At 41.2% G+C, this 27,779-nt stretch overlaps 1 protein-coding gene across 2 annotated transcripts in view; it reads right to left on the bottom strand.

Annotated features, from left to right (window-relative positions):
* The window catches only part of marchf8 (membrane-associated ring finger (C3HC4) 8), an 84,669-nt gene that overhangs the window by 19,233 nt on the left and 37,657 nt on the right, over positions 1–27,779 (bottom strand). For both annotated transcript variants that reach the window (XM_074645859.1, XM_074645860.1), the window contains exon 3: positions 4,485–4,535. In XM_074645859.1, coding sequence (XP_074501960.1) covers positions 4,485–4,535 — 51 coding nt within the window. The remainder of the gene's footprint in view (positions 1–4,484; positions 4,536–27,779) is intronic.

The following is a 27,779-nucleotide window of genomic DNA, read 5'->3' as shown; positions in this document are numbered from 1 at the left end:
TTCAGAGCTGCTTTTATATATTCTACACTAACCATTCTTTCTTTTAACAAAAATGCTGATTATTTGCCCTCAACTCCACCTTACTTTCACAAATCTCCAGACAGAAACCGCTCGATAAAAGACACCTTCCGAATACATGAATCGATGAACAAACAACTACACAGCAGATGAGAGATAATGAGTTTTTGGCTTTGGATACACGTATACATTTATATCTAAGACCACACACCTTAATCCCCCACAGTGACAAGCGCACTGATGGAGGCAATATCATCTTTATGAAACAATTTACCCCCTGGCTAAATGCTGCAGCTTGTTTTCCTGTTATTATCTCTCTGTCCCGGTGTGTGTGTCTCATGACAGGTATTCAGTGTTACAAGTAACTGGAGAGATGAAGTTTTACTGAGTCATGCCTCAAAGAGGACAACGCTGTTAGTTTAAAGAAAACACCAACGGTTGAGTATCCTGCCAGGTTATCAGTATAAAACCAGAGCAGGTGCTTTGACAGAGTGAACAAATTCTTCGGATGTTTGAGCTCCCACATCATCCAGACTGTATTGTCGTGCCAAGCCGGAGATGTTATAAAATATTCCTCTCAGGCCGATGCTGTGGTTATTTATGTAGAGAGATATCTTTTTAAGTAGGTCAACAATTGGATACGAGCACATTCATTTTTGATTTGATCTGACGCGAGCCGAGTGATTAGGCTTGAATCGGAGCCATGTGAAGCAATGCGGGGTTTGTTTTGGTGTCCTTATTTTGAGTCTGGCTGGAGCTAATGCTGAAATGAATGAAAACAAACACGTGTCAGTCAAGATCATCCATTAGACGGTCATCAGCAGTGGCACATGTGTAAATTGACCCAAGTTCTTAACAACTGTACATTTTACTGTGATCCATAAAATTGCCTTTATCTTTCATTTTATGGAGCTTTGCAACATAAATTATCATGACCTACATTTTATATTCTTTCAGTAAAAAGGAGCGTTTGAGTCACTGCTGGAAATATGAAAATCTTCCGCCTCATCCTGCCAATACTGCAGAGAGCCGGGACTGCATATATGCATAATATAATCTTCTGTAGTCCCTCAGATCATATTCTGATTTAAGCAGCTTCCAGGGAGAGTGGTTTCAGGAGGGAGAAATTATATAACACCTCTATAATGACCAGTTTAAGTTGTTGACAATATATGTCAAGAGCTTGGAGAGGACTTTTTCCATTTCCGTGCTCAGGTTTCCCCAAACTGGTTTAGCGATTCAAACCAGCAACCTTTCCAGTCACAAGCTGACTCACTCTCTTTAACCGTTGAGATTCCCAGCAGACTTGTCTGTGACCGCCCAGAGAACAATTAATACAGATTTAAAACCTGCCAGTCAGTGGTACTTCCCTTTAGGAAGGAGCAGGAAACACCAGCTGGCAGGCAGACGGCTGGATATTAATTAAAGCTGTCAAACTTAAGAGCCTTGTTCCTATTTTATGTCTATCACTCCATTACACACACACTTGTCAGAGGCGGTCTAGGTAGGACATTCAATGACAATGCATGGTGTCCAGAAACTAATTCACCCCTTCATTTACGCATGAGATACCCGTCACTCTATTTCTTGGCCCTCTCATGTGTGTTTGTGTGTAGAAAGCATGTGCAATGAGAGTAAGAATGACTTACTCTGATGACTCCAGACTTTTCATCATATATCTATATATTCAGGTTTACTGTTCAAACTAGACTGAATGTTTGAAATAACCGTGATGTCCCGAGCCAATCTGGAAGAGCCATATCTGAGCCAACAAGGCATGTTTAAATTGGTCGGTTTCAGCTATTTTAAGCCCCATTAAACTATCAAATCTAACTTCCCTGCCAGAGCAGCTCCACACTGACACTGCTGTCTCCATAGACATCAAACAAAAACCCTGTTGGAAACCATTAAACAAATACTTTGACATTTTGGGAAATACGCCTGTTTGCTTTCTTGCTGAGACTGTGATTAAAAGTTTGATCCCACTCTCATATCTGTCTGGTAAATATGAAGCTACCGCCCGCAGCTGGTTATCTTAGCATAGCATAAAGACTGTAAACATGGGGAAACAGATAGCCTAGCTCTGTGCAAAGGTAACAAAATCTGTCTAAATGTTAATCTTCTTTGTTTATTCTGTATAAAAATCTGAGTGTAAAAACGTCTTATCGTATTTTTACAGGATGTTATGTGTCAGATTATTTGATCAGTTACTAAAGGTCATTTTTTATGGAGGTAATGACTCAGACTCATGATGCAGGTTCAGCTTTACCACAGAACTCAATCACAAGAGCACAAACTCACAGTTCATCATCTCATTGTTTTGTAAGTGTACTTCTTACTCAACTTGACCGTTGTAAACAGTTGATATTCAGGTTAGTACGTCCTGGTTCAACTTTGACATACTTTGTCAGTTGTACACAAAAAACAATTTTACAATGCAACGGATGATTCATACATATTTTGGGAGTGTTTACTGTTGGTTTCACTATCGAATCAGTAGAAAGATAAGATAAGAAAAGCCTTTAATGATCCCCAGATGGGAAATTCAAGAGCAGGCAGCAGCACAAGGACTGAAATGAATACAGATAAATAAAGAAGAGTAAAAATGAATATAAGAATAGAAATAAAAAAAATAGAAACTATACTAGAGCAATTAAACTCTGGTGTAGATACATAAAGAAAATGTTATCATATCCAAGAACGGCAGCCAAAACTACAAAAACAAGACTCCAGGTGTAAAAATAAGTAATTCTCCTTTAAACCGTGTTGATTTTACTCATTTTGCAGCTGTATTTCACAGAATAATGTGAATATTGTGTCATGATTCTGTATATTAATTACACATTAAATATAAATACATTCGTGGCACTCTGTCAGGGGGTCCATGAAATAATTTGCTATAAATTATAAAATTGTGCTGTACCATTAAAAAGTACATATCTACAGATGGGGACCATTTGAGCCAATAAAACAAGCATATTGTGTCCATTACTCCCACCCATGTTAGCTTTAGGCAAATAGAACCTCTGATATGATTGTGACACATCACGTCAATCTGTCATGAATCAGACACTTCACTCAGGGCGCAACGAACCGTTCCTACTGCTGCTTAGCTTATGAGCCAGCTAGTTAGCTGGCGAGCATGGAGAAACGTTTGAGTCAGTCCACATCGTCAAGTGACTCTAAGCCCAAACTAGCAAAATTGAGAAATTATGACGACAGTTATATTGAGCGACCAAAATGCGTCATGTGTCTTCAGGTGCTAGCGAACGAAGCCATGAGGCTGGCCAAGCTAAATTGACATCTTACAAAGGACCCGGAATATCAGGGCAAAATAAAGTGGCATTAACATGATACAAATTGAAATGTGTTTCTGTTGATCACTATCAAACAGGTGTGAAGTATTTAGGTTGAAAGGTTTTAGAATAAGAATAGTTTCAATGGCATCTAAGAGAACAAATGGTAGTAATCATTATGCTTAATCAGTGTTACGATTATGGTCACAGTCATTGGAAAATGTTCTCCCGCTTTCAGGGGTCCCTGGTCCCAAAAAGTTTGAGAACCCCTGCATTAGATGACTCACGCCATGATCAGGTGCATGAAACTTAAAACATCCTGAGCACCTACACAAGGGCGCTAATGTGTCTACAGTCCACATATGATAGCCTCTCTTAGTTTTTATGTCACCACAGTTTCACCACATCTATTATCTGCCATCAAATTGAAATAGAAGTAAATTATAAGTTCAATTCAATAAATCAATTATCTAAGCCATACAGTATACACCTCTCTAGTCTGAGAGTGGCATATTGTCTTAGGAAACTGTATATTTACTGTATGTTTAACCATAGCTGTGACCCTGAAAATGATTGTTGGTATATTAGTCACTCAGGTGCAATAACTTCCATCTCCCTCACGTTTAAACCCGCTTGTGGATCAAACATTATTACAGGAGCGGTCCAATGGTGATGAAGTGACCCTGACATCTATTAGCACAAGTAAAGGGTTTATCCTATAAGAAGCTCAGGAGAACAAGGATTGAAACCCTGGAGTCAGATTTGATGCAGGGTGTAGCTCTGCCTGAGGGAGCGAAGCACAGGAGAGGGAGGGAGGGAGGGAGGAGGGGAGGAATAGAGAAAGACAAGAGTCACAGAGAAACATCCTGTCTGACAGACAGCCACAGTGAGTTGAGGAGCTGAGGTGTAATGCCACGTCTGCTCTCTGGAGGTTGATCAGAGGGGCAGCTCTGATTGAGGTGATGTGATTCGAGAGAGGCAGGTTATCAATCAGCTACTCTAACTCCACTGCATGTCTGTCTGTCTGTCCTGTCAATCTCTACCTTCCTCCACAGCTCACCTCACCGCCGCCCTCCTGTCTTTATGTCCTCTTTTCTCTCTCTGAGGCGGAGGACGCCGATACATCATTCATTCAAATTTTTTTTTTCGATTTGTGTGTGCTTTGCTCACCTTTGATATATTGCTGGACCTGCTTGCAGAATGACCCAGAGGCTTTTCATTCTGTAAAAGAGGAGAAGAAAGACATATCAAGTGGGTGAAAAAACACATTCAGTTACGGAAAAGAAATGCTGTTCAATCTGTAGATGCATTCTGCGCAGAGATAACTGACATATGCCCCATATTTACTATCTGCATCCCACTTCATTTGTAATGAATGTTGCTGTATTTGACCATGAAAAAAAACCAAGGCTGAGAGTCTAAATGTGTAGAACTTAAAGAAGGCACACAGCTACTTTGTCATAGGTTTTGCAGGTATTTGGTCACAAAGTATTGAGGCTGTCCCGAATACCAGCGCAGCGCAGCAGGCTGACATGTCCTTTTGTCTGTCAGTCTCCATCTTCCCCATTTCAGTGCCCAGGAAGGTGTTGCTGTCGTACTACTCTACACACACGCACCTCTACACATATAACAGCAATATCCGTCTGAAAATAACTAATAAGAATTAATGCTGAATTTGAATAGTAAATTAAATTGTGGGATCATTCCTTATTTCATGGGCTATTTTGGTATTTATACATAATTATTACACACTTCTATATAAAAAAATTAAAAATTAAAAAAGAAGCATTCGTATAGTGATTGGAGGTCGAATACCATGGCAACGGTCGAGGCTTCGAAGCTACGGAGTATTCGGGTCAGCCCTACAAAGTATTGGACAAAATTTTATTTTGATCTGATGATGGCGTTATGAAAAGTTAAGGGATCACCAAAGTTATTACAATCCATCCTGAGGGGAACGTGAATGTCTGCACCGAATTTTGTGCCAACGCAGCTAGTAGAGATTCAGATACATCACTAGATAAGTGAAATTTTGACCTGCTGGTGGCACTACAAGAAACTTCCGGGGATCATTAAAGTCAGTACGATTCATCCTCTTGGCAACATGAATGTCTGAACCAAATTTCAAATACAATGACAAGCAGATTTAAGTAATAATGCAAAGGTTTTTATGGGGTAGATATGAGAATATGAATGTTAAAGGCCATGACAGGAATAGGACTGATTCATGGTTTCCTAACGAGCACAGCAAAGCTACATTTCTCAGCAGCTGAGCCTGAGCTGTTTGGCATCTTAAGTTAATCAAGTTCTTCTGGCGTGAGACGAAAGGAGGACAAGCTGATTACATAACGCATCCGTCCAAACTCCAAATCGAATGGTGTCACAATATTTGTATCATTACTCAGGGAGCGAAACAGGCCAATACTGTCAGCACTCGGCACAGTCAAGTTTTGTTCTGAGGCTCTAAAATGATCCTTGATTCCCACTCAGTTTTCTCAGTTTACATCGGAGACTCGGATAAACAGTGTTCAGTGTTGGTATTAAAGCCTCGCATGGTTCCTTAATGATGAGTAATCAATTATAGTTGCATAATGCTGAGTTCACACCGGGTCTGACGGGGCTGTGGTGCTTTGGACACGAACAAATCCTTGCAAAGGGAAATCAACTCTGTCTCTACTGTCTATACACATACACCTCCAAGCTCCCATCAAATACAGTGCACACAATAGACCACACATGGCAGCATTATTATATAACCAGAGTCCCAGAAATCAACCAGTATTCCTATGCAGGAGTAATACAACCTGACCCAATATGTCAAGAGTGTCAATAAAAGTCAAGTGTGTAGGATTTAGGGTGATTTATTGGCAGAAATGGAATATAATATTCATAACTATGTTTTTATTAGTGTATAATCACCTGAAACTAAGAATCGTTGTGTTTTCATTAGCTTAGAATGAACCCTTCATATCTACATAGGGAGCGGGTCCTCTTCACGGAGTGCGCCATGTTGCTCTGCCATGTTTCTACAGTAGCACAGAACGGAGAAACCAAACACTGGCTCTACACACAGCCTTTTGTTTTTTAACGTTACCTGAAGACCACCGTGGCTCTCCGACACGCTTGGAGAGGGAGGAGTGAGCGGAGGGATATTTAGTTGCTTGCAATCATGCAACCACACCACTAGATGACACTTAATCCTACACACTCGTCCTTTAAGAATATGCACATGTGAGCGCATGAGTAACTAATTAAGTTGATGTTGATATTGGACACTGCATCACCCCCCTTCTTATCAAGTATTTCTTTCTGTAATTGACTCCTTATTTACTTGTACATACTCGCCCCACTAGCTCGGTTGTCATTGTATTAAACTGTCTTGTAAGAGCATGTAAATTAAGTTCCAGATGCTACTTTATATCTATGTTGATGCTAGAGTAAAAGTCTAAGAATCACCAAAGTCAGTAAGTTTCATCCTCTGAGGATGAACATGAATGTCTGTACAACATTTTCATTGCAATAGTTGTCGAGATATTTCAATCTGATCCAAAGTGGCGGACTGACCAACCGATAGACAGAGCCATCCCTAGAGCTATGCGCGAGCATGGCTAAAAAATCTTACAACAAGTTGATTTCTATTGGAAACAAATTTAAAGGTGCTAAATACAGGATTGGGAGCATTTCTATTGCATCTCAACAGCTCTTAACATGGGGACAGCAAGCCAGGGCGCTCGCAGCTAACAGTGGGTTTAGTATAGAGCACCTTTAAATACTCTGCACTAGTAGCTTTTTCACTTTTCTTAAGAAAATAAGGTTGTTGGGACTCAATAAAGACCGAAATGATCCGATAAGGAGGAGATTTTGAAGTGAACCTGCAACTTTTGGGGCCCCTGGAGATCTGGGGCCAGTTGGTAATCCAGCCTTGCGTAGAAGGACACCAACAGAGAAACATCAAGACTGTATATATACACTGACAGGCAGCATTTGTTTGTGTGGAAATCTCGACCCTGAGAACTTTCCCCATGTTGTTAAGAAGCAGCAGCAGCTTAAGGGTTACCTCTGCCATCCTTGTCCAAACAGGAAGTACATTAACCTTGAATGAATGAATGAATGAATGAATGAATGAAAGACTTTATTTCGAACATATAATAAATAAAAACAGATACAAAATAATAACAAACAAAACAAGAGTTATAGTGTCCGAAAAGGAGTAGGTAGAAGAAAAACTTATATTACCCTACCCCTTTCTCACTTCTCCTCTATTAACTCCATGAACCATGAGTCTACACACAAACACGCACGCACACATCATACCACTAAGAGAGTACCTGACGTGCTTCCAATTCTTAATTACTTCAACGCTTCACTCGTGTCCTCGCTGTGACTAGTTGCCATGGTGATAGAGGACCACTGTGTGTGCCTCTCCATCACTCTGCTTCTTCCTTCCATCTCCAGCCTTATTTTCCTCCCATCTCACTAAACCTCAGAGGACATTTAAATACAATATACACACACAGAGACCTTCCCAGCCATGCTGATAAGATGCCAATTTGGATGTAGTTTCTGAGATACAATTATTGGTGTTTGGATAATACCAACATGCCTGCACTTGTATCCAAACATTTCTTTTAATTAAACTACTGTCACACCCTCATCTGGTCTTACTGAGAGCAAAGGGCTGCCGTATGAATTTGTGGTCAGTGCAGAGAGTGCAATTAAACAACACATCAGACACCTCTTACGTCTCACTTCTAATTCTCCTCCAGTCGACTGGTCACGGAGCAATAACAAAAGTTTCCATTATCTGATGAGGCAAAGTGCTGACATTTCATCAGAAGAAAAACAAATTTCTGAATAAACATCTATATGCAATTTCCTGTCACTTTGATAAACTAAAATATCAGCTGCAAGCGTGTGGGCATTATCTTCCATCTCAAACTGTATTCATCTTCCGTTGTAATCTGCCAGCGCATTTCCTGGCTGACGTCAGTGTGAATGTTTCAGATTCACACGCAAACGTATACCGTAGAAATGAGGAGAGAAAATCCCTAATAACATGTTGTTTTCACCAGTGGTACTGCAGATAAAACTCTCCTACTGTACTAGTGGATTAAAGTGATGCAGTTCTACTCCATCTGTAATTACTTCTTCAATGCCTTCAATACAGTGTCACAAAATGATAAAGACAGCTCTCAATGGGTGCAATTTGTGCAGCAAATCAATTGTCAGATTGTCGAAGAGGATAAAAATTCAGTTGTTTTTTTACAGAAGATGACAGACGGGGATAACAGATCCTTGATGATCCTTGCCCTTAATCCTCCTTCTTGGCCAAAAATGGAGTAACAAGCAGACCGAGAGTTTCTGGGAAATAACAAGGCCACAAATGGACCGCTGACTTTCATAGACAGCAGTGATTAGAGCAGAGAGGCTGCAGACAGATGAAAAAAGATGAGAAATAGATCAACACCATTTCCATGCCCCATTTCTAAAAAAAATGCTCTCAAACTGTGTTACCTGTACAAGCTCTGGGAGTCACCTTCACTGCTGTCATGACTGTAGACTATAAAGGGCCCTATTCTCTGGGCTCATGCATAATTCTGATAAAGAAGGGGTCAGGTTTCACACGCCGCTGTGTCCGTCTTTCTCCACCTCCTCTGTGGGTCTGTTTGCAGCCCCAGCCTTTGATAACACAACTTTGAGACTGGACTCTGAAGACTGGAGGCTTGTAAGAAAACGAAGCTCAGGAGAGTACGACAGAAGAGGAGAGGTCATATTCAGAGGGATCGCTGCGTCTTTCAGGGCTCTGTTCTCGGCCCACAGGGAGGAGGGCTCAACTCGCTTTCATGCCACAATCTCAAAAGATAAAACCTTTGCAAAAAGACACATTTCAAAGGGGCAGGGTTAAATTAAGTTTCTATCCTCAACACAACTTTTTCAATATTAGAGTTAAATAGACCATCTGAGCCGCCTTTGATGAAGATGCCACTGATCGGCCAGTAGACTATATGGGTGGGATGCACAGGCTAGAAAATACCATATATTTGCTGGTTCCAGCTTCTTAAATGTGAAGATCTGCTGCATTTCTCTGTTTAATATCACTGTAAATTGAATATCTTTTGGTTTTAGATTTTTGATCGGAAACATTTGAAAATGTCACCTTAGGCTTCGAAGGATTTTGATGTAATTTCATAAAAAATACACTAAACAATTAATCAAAAGAAATGCAGATAAATAAACCAATAATATAAACAAATCAATTTACTATTATATATGATGAAGACAGCATCAAATCCTCACATTGAAGAATGTTTGCCAATTGATTAATTTTCTATCTATCGATTAATCGTTACAAAATGTATCTGATTATACATGCAAACACTAAATGTAACTGCAAAGAGTGTAAACGCACGTGGATTATGAAAGTAAAACAATTCTAATCAAATGCTGCTGTAGGGCTGATTGTGAAAAAAACACTAATAAACTGAAAAGTGCCATAAAGTCAGAAAAACAGCCAAAGGTAAATGTCTCTTATTTTGTTGAGAAACTCTAAATTAGAGAACTGAATCTACCAGATCCTTCCTCCTGGTTTCTGCAGAATTTCACACCAGCGTCACGCCCGAGGCAGATCGTAAAGATAGGTTTGTGTTTGAGGTCAACAGCTTCTCAGAATACAAACCTGAGACCTAACGTCAGCGAGGCTGCTTAATGCACCATCTGCGCCCAACAACAGTTTCTGTCCCAAGTCACAGACATGAAATGGGATTTCACACAATATGTCATGGTCGCAAATGAGAGCTGCTTGTCAAGCTCGCAACCCTTCACCTTGTACATTGTTTTTTTCATGAGAGATTGAGACAGTTTCAAAACAGCTATGGCGCAGACAGGTTTGTGTGGGACAAAAATAGATCTTACAAAAGGAAAAATCTATTTTTGTATACTTATGCATTACATATTATGCATGCATGTGCACTTTTGAAATATTTTTGTTGCATCTATTTTCCTAAACTGATCTATTTTACTTCCTGGAGTATCGTTAAACATCCCCCAGAGGACTTGCCTGGACTTGCCCATGGACATCTGCTCTCAAGTGGAGAGAGTAGTGACTGAGACACCAGTAGAAATAATAATGTTGCAAGAGTTTGTTTTTCCAGCTGTGAACAAGCAACCCTGGAGCTCCTTTACAACAAGCCTTTTAGCTGCAGTGCATTATCGTCTATTTAGGCTTCCATCAGTGGGAAAAAAATCAATCATTAGATCTCATCATTGCTAACAACGTCCAGCCAACAATTCTGTTGCCTGGAATAATGTGACTAGAATTGTCCTCGACCCCAAAAATTCTTAGATGGCTAACACTCCCAGGATTTTGTCGACTAATCGATGAGTTGATTTAATCGACAGATCTGTAAAACTGAGTTTTTCCACAAAGAATCACACAAAAGCACCACTTCACAAATTTAAAAATGAAATACTACAACATGTTTCAAGCTTGGAAAAGAAAGAGCATCAAGCTTCTTCAAGTCACTGCAGAAACACCTTCAGCTTCCTCTGCCTCAGAGCCAATCATAGACTACAGCTCCACAATCTACTGTAACAACAAACCAGCGTTTCCAGAGGTTAATTCAATCACACAGAGTGAGAAAACAGTGCTTTTGGACTGATAATTGGTGAAATGTGTGAGAGCATCTTCTTTCAGGATGCCAGGAGGGGGCAGAACATTGATTCCGGAGGATAAATGGCATTTTTATCAGATGCCTTGGAAAATGGGCTTCCAACACAATGTTCAACAAAGGCACCTCTGTACAAGAAAATGCAAAATACATCTCTACTGAGCTCTAAAACATATTTAGGGAGATGGGTTTTCATACATTAAGCCGCTCCTTGCTGTGCGTCCCAAACACTGACAGTTGTTTAATGTGGCAGTTACTCTGTTGAAAAAGGGCCAACGAACTCACTTCATCATCCCCTGCTACAGATAGCTGACATCGTAACAAGACTAGGAGGGAGCGACTGAGGGACTGCAGGAAAAAGAGACAGAGGAAGAAATATAAAGTAAGAGACAGAGAAGCCAAATGAATGATAGCTATCAGACAGTGGTAATGAAGTGAGTGTCGAAGGAATTCAATCAGTGAAAATTAATGGACAGAGGTTTGCGTGTGTGAGTGTGTCTCTCTTTTCCTTCTTTGTTCTTTCTCTGTAAATTCATTACAATTCTGAGTAACCTCTGCAAGCTGCTTCACTCTGCATTCAACAGAAGCGGTATAATTTCATAACCACGACAGTTCGACGTCCAGCAGCTTACCTACACCTCCGTCTTTGACAGCTTAAACAACACAGCTTTTCTTATGCATACTGTAGTATGTTAAACATTTACCACCCACTGCTCCAACGACACAGTGCTTCTATTACTATAAAAAACAAGTGTTCATGTGTTGTGGTAGTATTTCAAAAGGTAGAATAGATGATATACAACTGAAACCTTATACATTTGGTTACTCCCTGCCTTTAAAACAGTTGGCAGTCCAACAGTGTAATAAATCCTTCAAAACGTAGTATCCACATTCATCACATGGGTGTAACATAACTAAAATATATGTGTTAATTAGGTGGACCATCCTCAAAAGGAGGGATGGGTATCGAAGGATTAAAGCAACCACAAATAGAAGAAATATCAAAAATATATGAATATATATTAATAGATAAACTGTCTTAATTCAAACATATGTTAGGAACAAGAATAATTTGACACAGATGTGACACAATGCATGTAGAACTTCACTATTTGTTACCAACAAGTGAAAACATCTGTGCGGAAGTTCAGGGCCTTTAAGTAATTTATATGGTGAGAGAACTGGATTGTTTATGTATACAGTAGAATATCATTTGTTCCTGATGTTTGGTTGTATTTACATGATCATTTGTTTGAAATCAATAAACCTAGCTAATTTTTTGGAAAATCCCCTGAGGGATGTGTGCTTTCTGAAATTGTGAAGTAGATGAAAGCGGGGTTAACTTCATATCAGCTTTCACTTCACATGAAACCATGTAAACGGCTTTACACTGCACTCCAGATTTCACTTTCAGACTGCTCTGCTGGCTGCATTTTGTGGGGTCTGATGTCAGTAGAACACAAAGAGCATTTTTAATTCAAGTTGTCAAATGAGCACCATGATAAAAAATGGTTATGAAAATGACTTCTGTGTAGACGACAGCACGGGAAAGCAGACAACCACAAACCACTTTGTTTTCAGTTAAACAGCATGAAGCTAAAGATAAACAGACATTAGACTGACAGGTGAGGGAGTAAAGCTTGTGGAGCTGCAGGTATGACAACAGAAAGCCTGTGGCAGACTGCACAAGGCGGTGTTTACATCTGAATAGCTTTCCCTGAAATAAATGGCATAAGCATACCATGATCTGCTTAGGGCTGATCATTCTGCCAAACGCAGATCTAAAAAATGAGGCCATCCTGCTTTTTTTCTTTTTTTTCAAATGTACAAGTTGCTGCAGACAAGCTGACATAAAATTTCCTTCACAGACAGAGATAAAATATTCCTCCGCATAGTCTCAGCTCCTCAGAGAAATCTCTCTCATAATCATATGAATCTAATGCCAGCGATGTCAAGTAGGGCATTATGAACACACTCGTAGTCTGAAAATACAGACACATTTGAGAAACAGATATCTGAGTAAACATTGCATTGACTAGCTCCTCCCCCCTCAGAGGTCAGCGGCACACATCCTTGCGGCAAAAGCGAAAACAAACATACCCGACAGGAAAGGAAGTTGGCCTTTATGTGGTTTCCTATATCTGTCAATGTTCGCCAGCCACTTCGGGAGGAGATGCAGGAGTGGGCAGCTGGGCAAGAGAACGTCAGCAGATGAGAAATCTTAACTATGCACACTAACAACAACAACCAGTGGAGAGCTTGGATGACCACAGACATCTAACCAGACCTACTGTGTCTGGGGGGCAAAAGAGAATGATGTCAAGCACTTTAGAAAGTTTAGTTTCCAGCAAAGCTTTTTGTCTTATTTGAGGGTATATTCTTTTTACACAAGAGGCATTAGCTCAGCAAAACCACACTCTCACATTCTCAGCCTGCAGCATCCGTGTGCGTGTGTCTGTGTGCATCATAAAACCACATCAAAGCGGGATATCATGTATAGTGAGACTGTACTGTAGGAGAAACACCCCCGGACTCTCAAATCTACAGCATTTCTGTGTGTGTGCGTGTGTGTGTGTGTGTGTGTGTGTGTGTTTGTGTGTGTGTTTGTGTGTGAACGAGCACGCCTGTCTGTGCTCTCATGGACAGGATGTGAGCTTGTGGTTTTCCCCTACTCCTCCTCCTCTTCTTCCTCCTGCTCCTGCTCTATCCTTCCCTCATCTTTCTTCATATCGGCCATAATTACATCAGTATGTCCAAACAGGATATGGAAAAGGAGACAGTGACCATCATATTCAGTGCAGGACCATGTGGACGGTGACCTATTGTGGCTGTGCGTATATTAAGGCTATATGGCAGTATTATAAATGCAATACCAGAGTCTAATCCAACAATAATGAGAGCTGCAGTAAGAAAGTACCAGAGGAACATGAAGGAAAAGTGAAATATGACAGTGGGGTGTGAGTGCTTTATAAAGAGAGCAAGAGATCCAAAGATACACTGAAGTAGTTTTGTGACTCACATTTCCTCATTAGCTGCTCTTGGGGTCAGGCTTATAAATCATTATTTATGACTTGTGTGGAAAAGTCAAGCTACAGATAATTAGTTCAGCGCAGCGCCTCCTAATTAGCTCCGTTATTAGTGTGTGAACCCTCAGTACCCTTTTGATATAATCCTTCAATAACGGGCTTGCAGAAACAAAAACAAAATTCTTAGAGATGGCCAAGAGGTCACCTCAGCAAAGGCCAGAGAAGAAGGAGTGAGTTATTGACCAAGAGTCATATGAAATGACTGGTATGAAACACCAATTCAGTGAGTTAAGAAGCGACTCGCAGACTCTATCTCAAGCAAACAAGAGTCCATAACAGCTTGAGGCCTGAGCCCACCACACAGCTTCTTTTTAGCTAGCAGCAGCTGTTTAAAGAAGCATTAGCTCTGGCACCCGCTGGGAATATGAACACCATATCTGAAGTGTAACATTTGAAACAGGCTCCACTTTTTTTTAAAGAGTTTCAAAATCCAGCGTGATGAATACTAACTGCATGAGTTCTCAGCACTGATGAATGTTAAAAGCATGCTTGGGGGTTTGAAAAGCGAGCTCTTTCTGTGGAAAACAAGATGACGAAGAGGAAGACAACACCGTTGACGGAGGTGCTCTGTGGTAAAAAAAAAAACAATTTATGAGTGAAACTGTCAGTGTCGCAGGAAAACCACTGTACCACAAACTCCTGTGTGCATGATAAGCTCTGCCTTGCTGTCCTCTCCTGTGTTGCCTCATCTCATTCTGTCTTTCTTCCTTCTCTTCCTCATTTATCCCTCTGTCCCCTCCTCCTCCTCCTCCTCCTCCTCCTCTCTCCAACAGGTTTAACGCTCTGCCATGACATGTGACTGACTGTATTAATCTCCCCCTCCTCCCCCCCAGCTGCAGATTTGACACAAAGCTCTGTGATTTGGTGCATCGGTTGATGATGTGATATGCTAAGCTGTAGACCGAGAGGGGAAAACATATTCATATCAGGTCACTCTGCCACTGAGGCCTTGTTTGTTTCTCTAGAGTTTCTGTGTGCACCTATTAGCAAAAAATCACACTCCACAGAGAAGACTGCTGCCTCTCTTTACCCTCTCACACCATATGTAGAGTTAGGTGCCACAGCACATGAGCAAAGAGAAAAGAAAAGTCAAGATGGCAGAGCAGAGGGGTTACTGAGTTCATGTGTGCTGAATCTGACCAGATATGGTATTTTACAATGTACTTTCTCTCACTGTGACAGCACGCAAATAGCCCAAAGAGATTATGTAAAAAAAGGAAACATGCAACTATGCCTGCAGTAAAGTCAATAAAACAATGCTCATGGGGCGTTCAGGTTCACGAGTCATATATAGTATTTCTGTGCACCCCCACTCATCCTGAACAAAGGGCAGAGGCACAGGAGAAAGTGGGTCAACCTTTCACAGTGAAGAGGTGGCAGATGCTCCTCTGAACTGCACAAACAAACATGTACAGTACCGTCATGCATGCATGCACGCCCCAGAACATGCACTGACTGTGGGTTCAGAGTCCTTGATAGATAACGCTGAATATGCGGAAACACATGCAGATATGAAAGACGAGCAAAACAAACATAATGTCAACACATTCATAACCCCAGACAGTACTGTGATACCACCACGTCTGCATGACAGGATGGACAGACGGACCTTTTCTGACTGTCTCTGCTCATTTTGCTCTCCATTTATCCTCTCTCTCTCTCTCTCTCTCTCTAACACAGACAAATAGACAAAACCACACATTCCTGGCAACTCTTTCATCTCTCAGCTACTGCAGCAGAAGCCTTCTGCCATCACCACGGATACAGGAGGCCTCACCATAACAACCACTGAATGGAAACTGCAATGAGTCCCCATTCCTCTTAATATCATCGTCTTTTCTTCACACACGCCTTATATACATTATATATGATCAACTATGGCGTGTGGATATGATGTAAAGCTACGCGTAAACCCTTCAGCGTTGAAAATAATCACAACAATGACAACATCATCAGCACCATCAACAAAAAGCAACACAAGAGACAAAGAACAGCAACACCATCAAGAACAAGATATCTGTACCTGAATCTTCATTTTCCAACAGGAATTCATGTCTGGATCCTGAAGCCACCTCACCTCTCTTTCACGCACACACACACACACACATGCACCCACACACACCCTCACGCAGACAATGGTTCCTCAGGGAGGTTGCATGAACCCTCTGTAAATCCTCGAGGCGAGCTGAGACGGAGAGGCAGGGAGCGAGAGAAAGAGACAAGCCTCTGCAAATACGGAAGTGGGAGCCGAGGCAACAATGTCAGTCGTCGCCGTGGCGACTGCAGCTACGGCAGCACAGCACGGAAACAAAGGCAGACAGAGGAATAGATAGGAAGAGAGATGGCAGAGGGAGGGAGAACAAGCGGCTGCCCTACATTTTCTTCCCACACACACACACACGCACACACACACACAAACAAACACAGAGGCAGAGCTGCTGCTGCTGCTGCTGCTTGTCCAGGCTTGCTCTCCCTCTCAGCTGCACACACACACACACACACACACACCCACACAAATACACACACAGAGAGTCAATCCGGTACTGTAATCCCATTGGCCGGGCAACCACTTCCTCCAGCTGATCTTGATGAGGTGGGGGAGGGGCAAACTGTTGTTGAATCATTCATGAGAGGGAGGCGGTGTCCTTTAAATAGACTCTGCTCTGCACACTCAGCTTAACCTTAAAGTACCTTCGCCTAACCCTACTTGAGCCTGTCCTGCAACTACTACACAGTACAACACACATGTACACAAAGCTTCCCCCCTCTGAATCTGTGAGTGTTTTAAGACAAAGAGTCAGCCACCAAACCTCTTATAAACCACCATCATTGTACACCAATCAGAGAGGCCGTTACTGCTGGTTCCACCAATCCCCAGCAGGCACAGAGGGATGCAAGGTAGAGCAGAGATGTCAGGGGGTAATTTATTATACACATCTTCACAGCTGTATTCAAGGGCAAAGTAACAATCACTCAAATACTGGTCAATACTACAGGCCAAAGTCCACTAATACACACAACAATCAAACCTTTTAGAAAGGTGATGCTTGCTTGTAAAGACAGAAGGTAAGCCGATAAGGAGCAAGATGCTATGAAGGAAAGACATAGTGTGTTAATTGCAGCCATCTAATTAGACTAAAATATGCTAAACAACACACTAAACATGCCCTGTGCTGTCACCGGCAGGTCACAAACAGTATGCCCAGGCATGTGAATAATTCATTAAGCCCTCTAAGACTCAACACTGGTTTATTGTTGAGTATAAATTCACGCTGTGTGTCATTTCTTTTACCAAATGATTCAGTCTTGACCTTGTTCGAAGGATCAATATCGATAAAGAAAACCTACAACCTCAGGGCCTTAATGAGGACTTTGATATGAAAGTTATGTTAGAAGAAGTGAGAGTTGCTGTTCTCTACACTAAGGACAGATCGGGTCCTTTCTATTGGATAATGAGCTGAGCAGCACTTTACTTTCATTGAGTAACACCGCTTAGACGGCTTTGGCCTCTAAATACAGTCTTACAGCAGGTTCACTGGCCTCGGCTTGTGGACTTTGGCCAGCTAACACAACAAAGACATTTTAGATTTTCAACACAACAACAACTACATCACAGTCTTTACAAGAGTCTCCAATTTTCAATGGTGGACAGTAACTAAGTACATTTACTCAAGTACAGATTTGAGGTATTTGACTTCCATTTTATGAGACTTCTACTTTCAGATGTAAATATTGTATTTTTTATTCCACTTCATTTATTTTACATATTAGTTACTTTGTAGATTAAGATTTGACATGTTACAAACTCACTTTATAAACAGTATAGAAAATATATGTAAAATAGGATTAGAACATAGATCCCAACAGTATTTAAAATAGTTCAACTCAACATTATTGAAATGCTAAATCAGTAATAATAATATAATAATATGATAAAACACCTTTTCTGCATAATGAGTAATTTAACTTTAAGTATATTTTGTGGATAATTCTTCTGTACTTTTATTTAAGTCACATTGTGAATTATTAAAATTAAATATTGAATTAAATATTGCAGTATTGCACAACTGATGACTTTTTCTCTACCGATACCTCATTTTGGGATACCTGCCGATGCAGTTTCCCAATCCGACACCAAAGATCTCTTTCCCCCACATTTAAAATATCTTATGTACACCGGATTACAGTACGTCAAACTTCTTAGATAGTTTTTATGTTAGGTAACATGAGTGATTACACTAACAACTGAGTCTGTGGCCAATCGGGGCTTTTAATGAATATAACTGAATTTTATGACATTGATGGAGAAACAGCTTTCAGCTGATCTGTTTTTACACAATGCAAAATTCTCCACTGAAACTGTTCTGGTATTTGAACATGCCATTGTCTCTGGTGTACTTCAATACTGAATGAAAAGTCCTAATAGACCGTTTCATTGCCATTCTGTTGCTATAGGCAACAGCTTTGACCCAGGTTTACTTCCTGTCAGCTACTGCATTAACAACCATTGCAACAGGAAATACAAAGGGGCCCATTTAGCATGTTATGTTGTCTGAAAACCTGGTCTATACGCTAAATGTGAACTAGTACAAACCCCATCAGTTAGTGGTTTGTAAATGAACTGTGTCAAATTGGAACTAGGCCGTAGTTAAATGATGAAGCAACGGCAGAAAACAGCTACTGATGTCACTGAGTGAGGAGGTTTGTATAACTAGCTTCAGAATGACATGGTTTCTTTTTTTAATTATTTTATTTTTATTTGGAAAAGGCACCATCACAGTGTTTATAACACTTTTCAGATTACACCCTTTTCCAGTTTTTATATATATGTACAGTATATATGCATATGCATGAAAAGAGAAATGCGCATGCCGCAGCAACTGTGGGTCAGTCCTCTGGAGAACTGCAGGTCCTCCATCCTCACTTATACTCTTCCACATGTACAGACATAACACATCTCCACCACTCCACATCAATATTCATCTGCATACCCACACGTATACAGCCTACATGCCCATGCGTACTTCTCCTTCAAACTGTCAGCAGTTACGTTTAACTTTCTTACATATGCCTATCCCACACTCTATTAAAGATGTAACAACCAAGGGGGCATACATTTCTTTCTCAATATTCTCATAAAGATGATGGAAGGAAAAGAACATTAGTGGAGTCGTACAAAGTCTGCTCGTATTGGGGTCATAAATTCAACCCATTTATTCCAAATCTGGTAAAATTTGCCTTTTTGGATCCTCAAAGTGTAAGTCAACTTTTCCATTTTAAATATTTCAAAAATGATCCCATAGCAATCCTCCAGTGTAGGTGGTACTGGATTTAGTAAACTCAGTTTTGGACAATCCCCGAATATATGGAAATGATTTGCCTCCATTGAGCCACATTGTCTCCAACACATTAAGCTTGTATTCTTGTATTTTTCCTGGTGTGGGGTCTTAAAATATCTTATAATATTTTTCCAGCAGTGTTCATTCTAATCTGTGGAGTTAGTGGAAGACCATTGAAAACGGCAAATTTCCCCCAAAACCTCCTCAGAATGCCCTATTCCTGCTTTCCCCTGTTTTTCTTTAATGTACAAGGTGTTTTCATTTTTAACATAAAAGAGAGCATTGTACAATAGAATGACTTGGTTTCTAAAAGTGAAGATGCATCTACTTCACAGCACATCAACATAATGTCTCCAATCCTGTCGCTTGACAGCACTAATTTTTGCATGTTCTAAGACAAACAATTTGATTCAGCCATCAAGGGTAGGAAGTGGGATAAAAAATAGCAGATTGTTATGCCGAGGTGAGAATATGCTATACTGTATAACTGCAGATAATGCAAGAGTAGATTTTCTGGTCGCTCAGCCAGCTAAGAGCCCTGTCACGTTAACAACACATAATGAGCTGGTGATCTTTCACCACAGGTTGACAGAACCACTACGGGGCTTTCTAATGTGAAGCTAAGGTGGGTTAAAGAGAACAGTGGTTGGACTGACTTTAGCCCCTGTCTGAAAATATCAATCACAGCTGATGTCTAACAGCCTGATCCAGAGGAGGTGAAAATATCAGAGAGTTGGATGGAGGGGTAACAGAGACAGAGGAAGAAAGAAAGAAAGAAAGAAAGAAAGAAAGAAAGAGGAAAGAGAAAACTCTGACAGTCTGCTTTCTACTGAAGGAGAAACATGTCAGATGTCCCATTGGGCGTGAAATTGCACTGTAATAGCCTTTTCAGTTCATATTCAAATACAGTCATGCATACCGATAACTACAACACTACAGCTTGTCTGCCTGCCGCACGTTTCAATCAAATCTACCTCAAATTAAGAGAACGAGACGAGGGGAGAGAGCCCGAAATGAAGAAGGGGAGTGATGGTCCGTGAGAAAAATCAAAGACAAACTCTTCAAAAATTCTCTCTTCAAGTTTTTTCCTTGTTTAATATTCTGTAAAATGTTGAATAACTGCACAGGGATCCTTTGCTTATCTGCTGTAACCGTATGCAACGCTTTGATCTGGAGCTTTGCTTTTCATTTACATATCTCTGTGTAATGCAGTGGAGGATGGTTTCTGAGCCTCATGGTACATAATCTTCAGACCAAAATACACAAGCGCAAACATTAAGTGGGCCGTCACTGCGGCAGCACGACCACGGCACAATGCCACCAATTCACCAGCCCAAAATAACAAGGGACCGACTGAAGTGGCTTTATTGATTTGTGGCTCTCCTCACTGCCCACTGTCCTCTTGCACAATATCTCACCAGCTCTTCAAGTTTGACACCCAATGGGCCAGTGAAAGCCAATGGAGATTTGTGGAAAGGGGTTGTGAGTGCATGTGACCGACCGGGTGGAGGGGGGGAACAAACTGTAAAGTGACCTCTTTCTGGGAGCCACACTTTCAAAAGGCTATTTCTGGCCGGGCTGGCAACAGGACTGTGGAGCATGCCAGTGTATGCACCTTAGGGCAAAATTCAGACATTCACACTGGTGGCAAGATGACGCACATCAACAGAACAGTAACTACAGATTGGAGGGAATCATTACACCACTGAGCGGCACATTTACAATTCCCCTTGGAAAATGTTAAATAAATGATTCATTCAACAAAACAAAAGAGTAGGAGTTAAATCAAGCTGCTAACACCGCACAACTGAACGATGATTTATTATCTTGATTTGGCCATAACAATTAACTACAAAAAAAATAAACTTTAGACACTGTTTAGACAATTTTGTATTGTAAAAGTTACACTATATAAATAAAATTGATTTGAATTGGGACAACAGGTGGATATCATGGGTGTCATTCCCCAAACTCACAAAAGCAATCAGTTTATCAGCCCACGTGTTGCCCATATGTACTGTATTATGCATGAAAAACAATGCATTTTTAGTTTATATTGTGCTCACATGATGCATATTCCAAATAAAGTGATGCAGTATTAAATCCATTTACCTCAATCTAACACAAATGAAGTATTTTTTTCAGCATGGGAGGAGTACTGGATATACTGGATGTAATGGGAAGTTAGAGGTGACATGGCAGCAACATCTGGCCATGATGAAAAACAATATGCATCAATTGTTCTGTGTTAAAATAAATGTTTGTAAGTAAAAAAGGGTTTGAAATAAATATCCTCATTCAGGCTTCAGGGTTTGTTCAGGTCCACACAAGTTACAGTATTTTATATAGTTCAAGAACTATGGACTTGAATCCCTCACCTCCTGGTTTTGCCTAAAACAAGTCGGAGCTGCCACTTTTAGGTCAGACATGTTTAATTTAACTCGACTGGAGTCCAATCTGTCCACTCTGGGGAAAACATGAACGTGGTGTTCTTCTCTGAAAGCGCAATCTGCAAACGTCAGTGGTGATGCAGAGCCTGTTCACAGTCTCATAGTGTTTTCCCGGCTGCAGACTGCAGTACTGAGCAGAAAAAGCTCCGTATCACTAATGAGTGACTCGCTGTCGTGGCACAGAGCATAACACACTGTACTTCAAAGAAATATGGTGATAGACAGGGTCACAGTGACCTATCAGAGCAGCAGTAGTAATACAATACAACTGAGTAGAGACAGCACAGCTGTGACTGAACTGTAGTATCTCAAAAGACAGTATTCACTAAAAGTGTCTCATTCAAATGTCCACAGTGTGACGCAAGTTTGAGCCAGAGAACACTAGAATAGTCAGCCCGTTCTCAATCCCAGGGTGTCGGTGTTAGATACGGATGTACAAGGCACCCTTTAGAGTCGGTATGCGACGCACCGGGCTTTCTATTAACTACAAAGTAAACCCATCCCCGCAATATTAAATGCTCAGAGAAGGTGCACCAGGGGTGTGGTGATGTAGCTTTAAGAGCGAAAAGACACAACCGGCAGGCAGGAGGGGAGGTGGATGGGTCCAACCAACACAAGGCTTTCATCTGGGAAACGGCTGTTTGTGTCCCGTGCTTTAAGTTTCACTTTCACGCTACAATCAGCTGTTCGTTCACGTCCCCTGTTCACAACGTTCAGTGTCATTTTCACTGTACAAATGTAGTAGTTTTAAGCCTGACCATGTCGTTTTTTCCTAAACCTAACTATAGTGGTTTTATGGCCTGAACATAAGCAAGTGTTTTTGTTTACTTCACAACATTAAGCACGTGTTTACGGCGATGGAAAAGTGATGCCGAGGGCTTGGTAAGCACGTGTTTACTGCGACAGAAAAGAGTACACCGAGGGTTCTGACAAAGCGTCAGTATATGACGAGTTGGGATGAGAACACCTTGGAATAGTACATTCACCCAAATGTTCACAGTACAACATTCAAAAGTACCAGCAGGTTTGGATCTCATTGCTATGTAATAAAATCCTGTGCTTCTCTGTGAAACTCACACACATGGTGTCGTAAAGAGGAAGTGAGTGTGTCTGTAAACACTGTGAGTTATTTATTTATTCATCTATATGTATGTTTATTTAACAGGGACAGGACAGAAAAACATTCTCTAAGCTCTAGAGAAGCGTGCTGTTTAGTAAACTGTAGCAAATATGGAGAGTAAAGCACCACAAACCGCCGGTCAATCGATGAAAGACTGATCTTTGGCTCTTTAATGATTTCCTCACAGAGAGTTCAGGTGCTGGCTCATGTTTGTTATCTAATGTGCACTAGCATCCGCACACATTCACACACATCACATTGAAGATATGCATTAGCCAGCAGCCTCACAGCCCTCTCTTTAACGTCTGCCAGCATCTGGGTTTATCAGCGTTTGGAAAAAAAAAAAAAAGCACCCGCAGCGTTCACTGTGTAGACTGAAGCATTGACTCTATCAGCCTCCACATCAGCACCTGGGGCTAGTGATAACCTTCTAAATTAGATAAGTATTTCACCAGTGCATTAGGCTCTATGGAGGAGCACGGGACGACAGCAGAAGCCGGCGACAGACCTAGAACCTGCGTAACGCTCTCAGCGGGGTGAATCGAGTGCCACTAGGTATGACGAGAATCTCTCTCACTTAATTAAACCTCCACGGTACGCATGCGAGTGTGTGTCTGAGCAGACGAGTCATCTGAAGCTATTGAGATGCAGGCAGCGGCACAGAGCCCCGATGGCAGAGCTCATTGTGCTGTTCAACTCTCGACCTGGCTGACCTAATGTCACACAATTAGTCTGACCACGGGCTAGATGAACAGAACTGGCTAAAACACCAGCACAGATATTCAAATTTAAAACTGAATGACCACAAATGTACACGGTCTGCTAAGTTCTTCTTATTGACAGAAGATAAGCAATAATACAGTAGATGTTTGTGTTCTTTGAAGTAAAATCAATGGGCAGGCCAAGACTGGCTTTAGCTCTGTCTCCTACAAACATCAGCAGCCTGGTGAGGGTAATTACAATTGCTATCATGTCTTTTTCAAATAAGAAAGTAGCAATAACAGTTCTGTTTTCAGTCTTTGCAGGAAAGGAGAATGGAGGATTTTTCAAAGGCTGTGTGAAAATGACTGATATGATTGATACTCCATCCAGCCATCTCTTCAAACTCTTTAGATCTATCATCTGTGCTACACTTTTGCTATAAATGTGCATCACTAGAAACGCTAATGCATTCCCCTCCTCAGTGCCCACCTTGCTCCTCTTTGGCCCCTTGTCCACTAGCTATGACATCATCGATCATCACCTGCTGTTAAACAGATGGTGACCCATTATTTACCCTGGACAAGTGGAGACGTCTGCATTGCAAATATAAGGATTAGGGTATTTTAAACACACTCAGAATACAATAATATCCTCTTTAACCACAGCTACACTTTTCCTTTTCCTGCCCTTCAAAGATCTGATCAGGATTTCGGGGTTGTAAGTTGCTTCCCTGCAGCATTCGAACCCTCAGCGGGGAGCTCCTGGCACACAAACATGCCTGGGGTTATAAAGCTGCCTCTCCCACATCTAAACCAATTCCATCTCCGCCTTCACCCACAGTAAACAACAGGTCAAAATAACCTCAGTGAAAAGTCTTAGCTATTAGACTGTGTGGAGACACAGCGGTGATATAATGTTGAAATGGCACGAAGTTGAACTGCTTTATCTCTGATGTAGCTGAACGGAAACACAGCATGCATCTTTTGACACAAAAGCAAACTACACAAACAGGAAGTATAAATAATTCCTCTAAGTCCTACCATCAGAGGACAGCATCCTCAGAGGTGTGTTTTTTGCAGATGAACAAAAGACTACAGTAAACACAACCTCCTCAGACAGTTTCATTTCTTTCCAACTCAGCTTGTTTGATGCTTTGATGTTCTGTATACCAGTGGGCTGCAACTCTACTCACTCCTCTACACTACAGCCACCTGAGGTGAGTAACCTTGGATTTACACACCCTCTTCCTCTCCCAACTCCGTGCACTGATGATGCAGGATGAAGGATGGAGCAATGAATCTGTCCCCCACACACCTACTCCAATCGCCATTTTAAGGTCCAGCCTCATTTGGCTCCCAGATAAATACGGTCCAGAGGAGCAGCAGCAATTTGCATTTAAAGGCTGTTCGTCTTACATGCCTCATGCCTGCAATTCTCTGAAAGGTACATTTGCATTTTGAATGCCTGAAAATGCTCAAAAGCTCAGAAGGGGAAACCAGGGAGCTAAAATATTTTGGATATATATTGGGTTATTGCTTGTAATTATAAAAAAAAAAACCCAGACACGTTAGATTCAAATTCACAAAATTTGAGGAGAAAACAGTTTAGGACAAAATCTCCCTCGAGGCTGCACCACAGACATTAAGAACCCATCGCACTGATTTGGAGGCAGGTTGCAAGAGAGAGTAAACAAATGTGAGTGTTGTGATGCATCAAAAGGCAGTTCTTGGTTCAAATCCACTGGTCTTGCAAGGACAGAGGGACAGAGAGCTACTCTAAGCTCAGATACACTGTTTGCTCTACTGCCCCCTGCTGGTCTGGTCCTGTACATACCCTCAACTCAACTTCAAAACAAAACAATAAAAACTTTTATTGGGGACAAAAGAGTAAGACTAACGCTATATTTTATGGGTTCCTTTTTTCCTTATAATCTTCTAAATATTTAATGAAAGTTTCCTTCCTGATAGAGGAAAACAAATACAAAGGCCTGAGACTGTTATTTCAGTTTGTTTAGATCATTGAGTTTAAAAAAAAAGGATTTTACAAGAACTGCTACATTTAATATTCTTCACATGTGCTAATTGTGTGACTGACTAAAAGTCTCTTAGTTATCCTATCTTAGCATTTAATTGGAATTACTTAATTGCAAGTGTAGCAATTAAACACCGTCTCTATTTAACCCAAAAGGAAATTAAATAGTTCGTTCCAGAAAACTAAGTAGGAAATTTGTACTAATTTACTAAAATAAGAATTACTAAGAGAATAATGGATGTTCAACAGTAAATGACTAATGCAATGTAATTCAGGTATTTCAACATAATTACAGTATTGATTGTTTCTGGTGACTCATGCTGACATTTTTTACAAGATACATGATATGTGACAGTCCACTCCTCCCAGTGACCCTCACCCCACGGTAACAAGATCAAGATGCTGTAATCTCAAACATCCCCACACACCACTCCTCCATTGACGTCTCAATTGAAGCTTAAAGTAGCCTTTCACATGCTTACACCTTGTTATCACGTTTGTCACCTCAGCTGTGATCCCCTGATCGACGGGCGACAAAGCTGTTGGCTTCGCTAATGAGTCCCACTACTCATCAACCTGTGTGCTCCATTTTTTTTCGTCTCCATATGGCTGAAAGCTCTTACAGCGTTGGTCAGGATTGTTCCGTGCCACATGACGCAGCTGCCAGGGGCTCACAATGAGGCTGCAGCGAGCTGTTGTGAATTGCTTCAGATCATTTTTATGACACTACAAGATGACGGTAAAATGGATGACGGGCACATCGTGGCGTGAAACAAAACAAAGCCGGATTTGAAACCAATATGCTGCGTTTTGATTGTCTCAAACTCCCCCTGGTGCCCCTGGAAGATTGTTTCGACTGTTACAGCAACAATGTCACACTCCAAAAATGCAGTACTCTATGACCACTGCTGCTCACATTAAGTAGAGGGGAGCGCAGAGCCGAAGCTTACATGCGGCGCTGAATGAGCTAGCTCCTCGGGACATAGAGGTTGTCTCTGTGAAAGATAACTGCACAGCATATCAAACCGTAACTATTAGGCCTCACATTCTCCAAAATGATCCACTTCACCTCAGGTTAGGAGGGGAGAGACAGAGAGAAAGATGGAGGAAGGTGTGCAGAGGAGCAGACTGCATTTTACAGCCGGTCTTTTGAAGTGATAAGCATGAAGTCAAAATCCTATCGCTCCCAGCTGGTCCACACTCCAACCTTTACTTTTTCTTCATTTCCATCTCCCGCTTCTGCCATCTGAAACATATTCAGCTATTCCCTAAGCTCCTCTACATTTTCTCTCCCTCTCTCTCTCTCTACATTTCATCTTCATTGTCCACTGACTCTAAATTTACTCAGACCTCCTTCCAATCACCGCTCCAATCTCACTCCACCCTGTCAATGTTTGTGTGGTCAGCTCTCCGTCTGTGTGCAGACAGCTTTGAGCAAATATCACCGTAAAGAGCGGCGTTTCCACACGAAATGGGACTGAAATCAGCTCTCAAAGAGGGAGCAGATGGCGATACTTTCCTGATGACATCTTTTGGCTTTCACAGCAATTCTCAACCGCTTGTTCCATCCCCTCCCTCTTTCATCACACTTGAGGCCTAACAACAAGTTCAACAACCTTTCCTTAAAGTAGAGAGCCTTGTGAGCTGCTCCCTCTTTATCTCAGCCCCGAGTCAACAGTGTTATAGAGCGAAGTCGCTTCCAATAAACACACACAGGAATTACTCTTCATGCGAAAACTTTAACTGGTGCTTTAACTGCTCTGCTCCAAGCTCAAAACCAAGAAATGCATTACTCACATTTTGCAATAAAATTTCTGAGTGGTGATTACATATTAATTCCACTTAGATAAGCACGTTTGTATTGCACATTTCAGAGACATAAGCATGTATTTAGGGTTTGGGAGAGAGGGAGGAAAGGCATCAACCAGCTATTAACAAAGATATCAAATGTCCTCAGGAAAAGAGTGATTACATTTTTATGGAAGCAGCAACTTTTACATTTTCCTCATTCGTACAAAGTGCCCCTTTTCTGCAGCTAGAGTTTCAGCTGCTTGTTCAGCGGCGTAATTC

Source organism: Sebastes fasciatus, chromosome 9 (genome assembly GCF_043250625.1).
Source record: "Sebastes fasciatus isolate fSebFas1 chromosome 9, fSebFas1.pri, whole genome shotgun sequence".
NCBI lineage: Eukaryota > Metazoa > Chordata > Actinopteri > Perciformes > Sebastidae > Sebastes > Sebastes fasciatus.
This window is presented reverse-complemented; position numbering and strand designations above follow the sequence as displayed.